The sequence below is a fragment of the Microchirus variegatus genome (genome assembly GCF_963457635.1).
Source record: "Microchirus variegatus genome assembly, chromosome: 7".
Classification (NCBI taxonomy): Eukaryota; Metazoa; Chordata; class Actinopteri; order Pleuronectiformes; family Soleidae; genus Microchirus; species Microchirus variegatus.
Window position 1 is genome coordinate 9,613,703 of NC_139808.1, and position 3,936 is coordinate 9,617,638.

At 40.2% G+C, this 3,936-nt stretch overlaps 1 protein-coding gene across 1 annotated transcript; it reads left to right on the plus strand.

Moving 5' to 3' along the window:
* Positions 1-3,310: 3,310 nt before the first annotated feature.
* Positions 3,311-3,936, plus strand: LOC310929669 (guanylate cyclase activator 2B-like; the record flags this gene model as incomplete). Its single annotated transcript, XM_083892489.1, has 3 exons — positions 3,311-3,391; positions 3,581-3,773; positions 3,878-3,936. 3 exons carry the CDS (start codon positions 3,311-3,313, stop codon positions 3,934-3,936), a joined length of 333 nt encoding a protein of 110 aa, XP_083748615.1.

Genomic DNA, 3,936 nt, shown 5'->3' on the forward strand with positions numbered 1-3,936 from the left:
AGACGGCGGTGGGTGGCGCCACATGCCAAAACATGATTTAAAAACATAAACATGATTCGATGTCCGATGTTATATGAACATTATTCCTGAGTCTCTGTGACATATAAGAAGGATTTTATAGCCAGTTGCTTTAGATTTAGTACTTAATGCACCTTTAAATGACTATAAGGTAAAAGGTTCTTAGAAATACAGTTGAATCACATTCTCACTCCATCGGTCGGAATCAGCAGCAGGTGCCCTTTTCATTTTTGCAAATGTCCAATGCATCAGCAAATGTGCACACCACTGAGTATATTCTGATTTCATAGAACAGCCTCTCATGCAGACACAGAGAAAGTTAGCAGCAGGATGGAGAACATAACGCCGCACGTAGCAAGAGGTCAAGAGCGTTGGGTTTCCCTCAGACGTGGGTGGAGACAAAAACAGGGTTAGAGAGTAAATATTAGAGTAACATTCTGCAAACACAACTTGACAATAATCTTCAGTGTCCGCTGTATAAACCACGCTTTGCTAAAATATCCTATAGTTTGCTCTGCAACAAATGAAATTGTAGTTTTGTAGGTTCTTTGTAGAGTTCAGATTGTGTGGTTCGTGGTGGGTCACAGGTTCACGTTCATCTGAGGACATGAAGAGACCTTGATGAAGCATTTCTCAGTGGTTGAGAGGGGCTCAAACAAAACTGCAAACATGTTCTTTTCACATTCAGGCTGATGATTTACTCGTCTCAGGCCTAAATTGTCATCATTAGTCTTACCTGTCTATGAATAATGGCCCTTTGACCATGACTGAGAGACTATTCAACTCTCTTGGCACAACAGAGAACCACTTAGCCAAACTATAATTTCGATGAGGAATCATCAAACTGACTTGACATTAATTTTAATGCTTTTTTTTAAAAAATCACCAGAACTGAAGCTTCTGAGAATATAATGAGATTGTCAGAGAATATTTCATGTGAACATTTTTTATCTCGCAATTATATTAACCGGCCGCTTCATTAGGCACGCCAGTTTAACTGCTCATGAATTAAAATATTTAATCTGCAATTCAATGCATTTAGGCTAGATATGGGAAGAAAGGTGATTTAAGTGTGATTTTGAATGTGCCAGAAACTTTCGATGTAATGGGATTTTCATGCACAACCATCGTCTCCACAGTCTGCAGAGAATGCTTTGAAAAAGGGAAAATATCCAGTGAGTGGCAGTTCTGTTGACGCCAGAGGTCAGAGAAGAATGACCTGACTGGTTTAAACTTATGGGAAAGCAACAATAACTGAAGACCAACTTGCAGAAAACCATCCCTGATTACATACTGTGCAAGTTAGAAGTGTGATTTTAGTCAGACTAAGACGATAATTCTGTTTTTTTAATGTCATGTCAACATGTTAGTCCGACTAAAATCAAGTTGGTCTTAGTCAGACTAACATACATGCAAAACGTGATTCATAGTCCGATTCTTCTGCATGTATGCGCTTAGCCGGACTGGAGTCCAAATTGGTGTTCTGTTGTCCTAGTAGAGCCAGGAATTGGACCCACAACTTCCTAGATGAAATAATTCTCACCCTACCACTGAGCCACCATGGCTCAATCCTTTTTAATACCTTTTTTTTTTTTTTTTTTTTAATCAGAAAATTACTTTTAATATTAAAGTACAGTAAATCTCTTTTACTTTAAGACTTTTACTTAATTAGTAATTTTACAAAAAGTGACCTCAACTTCAACCAAAGTCATTTTCTGCTAAGATACTTGTCCTTTTACTCAATTATCCCTTTTAGGTACTTCACACAAGACTGACGTTGAATATGATATGCAGAAAAAAGTCCACCAGCCAAGTCCATAATTTTTCATTTTCTTAAACATTTCCTTCAATCACATTTGAGTGTTTAAAAAAAAAAACCTGTTGAAAAGCTATTATGATCATACAGCATCATGCTTTTTACTCTCAAAGTGTCTCCCACACATCCCCACCAGACTGTTTGCCTGATTGCAAAACACCAAATAAGGCTTGTCTGAAATGAAGACCTCAGCTACGCCTACGTTGTGTACTCTTACCTGCCAAGTGTGGACTGTGTGATGCATTCAGCACAGTGTTATTAATGGTGACTAATGCTGGCTTAAACACTGTCATTATTTCAGCTTTTATCAGTCCGTAACTGCTTTGGGAGTTCACCGGGGGCACGAGCATGTTCAATTCCAAACGTCGCGGAGGGCCCCCCGGGCTCACCCTGTCACTGTGTCGCTCACTGCTAGACAAGCACATACACGCCCAGAGTATGTCATTGGACTGTGGGCAGACACCAGCCAGAGTGAACACACACACACAAGCAATCATTTTTTTGTGTTTTCCATTAAAACACATACTTTTATTCATCTAAAGAGTTGCAAAATGTAGAGGGAAATATAGTCAATTTTTATTCAAAATAATAATTTTGCCCTTTGCTTTCGTCAAAGAACCAGCAAAAGTGTTTTCAGCTGTGTTAACATCGTTGCACAAGGGTTTTCTCATCATCGTATAGCCTTCTAACACAATTAGCAAACACAATGTACCATTAGAACACTGGAGAGATGGTTGCTGGAAATTGGCCTCTATACACCTATGTACATATTCCATTAAAACCAAATGTTTGCAGCTAGAATAGTCGTTTACCACATTAACAATGTATAGAGTGTATTTCTGATTCATTTAATGTTGTATTCATTGAAAAAAAAAAGCACATTACCTTCAAAAATAAGGACATTTCTAAGTGACCCCAAACTTTTGAACGGTAGTGTATGTGGAACCAATAGTTATTCAGATATATGTCTAAAGACCCAAGGGCTGAACAAATAAATTCAACTATTTGTTTTATTCAGCAGTAAAAAAAAAAGCAGTGAATACCATTTCATTATTGTACACCACGGGCTAAACACAGAGGAATCTCATCTAGAATAATATTTGCATATAAATGTAGTGTTTATACACTTACGTGAAAAAAAAAAGAAAGTTTGCCAAATGAAAGTTTGAGCGATAGAACTTTCGAACAATGCTGGGGGGGTCGATTAGGTCAAGGTATAAGATTAATAAATTTCACTTTACAACCCTGTTTGAAAAAAAAAAAAAAAAAAAACTGTCGCTAATCATTTACGCACGAGGAGCAACTCCTATTTGTAGCTCCTCTGGTCACATGATTGCGGGGCAGCAGGGCAGGTTCTGTTTAAAAGAGCTTCGCAGACACAGGGAGTGCAGACACTGAGCTGAGCACCCGCCGAGCACGCACACGCCACGAGACAGCGACGCTGTACGAGACTAACTGAAGTCAACTCTCAACAAGATGAAGGCCTCGTTTGTCACCATCACTCTCCTGGTCCTGGTCCTGGCTCTCGGCTGGACTTCTGAGGCCGTGCAAGTCGAAGTAAGTGCATCGGTTTTTCTGCATTTTCTGTTGACCTGCGTAGGCTGTACCTTTGACCTTTGTTTTTTACTCATTCAGAGGTGTGGCTGTTTTTATCTGCATATGTGCTGTAAATCACAAAGGTTACGTGGCTAGATAGGACATTAATATACTGACTGTGTGTACCAACATTCTTGCCTCTTCCTCCAGGAAAATGGACTGATTTTTTCACTGGAGGCCGTCAGGAGGCTTCAGGAGATGATGCACAGCAAAAGGTCACTGGGAGAACAGAACCCAAGACTAAGGGCAGGCGCTGTGTCCCTCTGCGCCGACCCCATGCTGCCACAGGATTTCCTGCTGCTCTGTAAGCAGAGAGGAGCGTCCGCATCTCTCGCCAGACTATGTGAGTCTGCTGTGTGAATAATGTCAGCTCATAAATATCAGCTGTGTCTCAGGACAGTAGTGGCTAATCGGTCCTTTTTCTCTTTGTTTTGTCTTCATTTTCAGATATGGTTCCCCTGGACGTCTGTGAGATCTGTGCATTTGCCGCCTGCACTGGCTGTTAA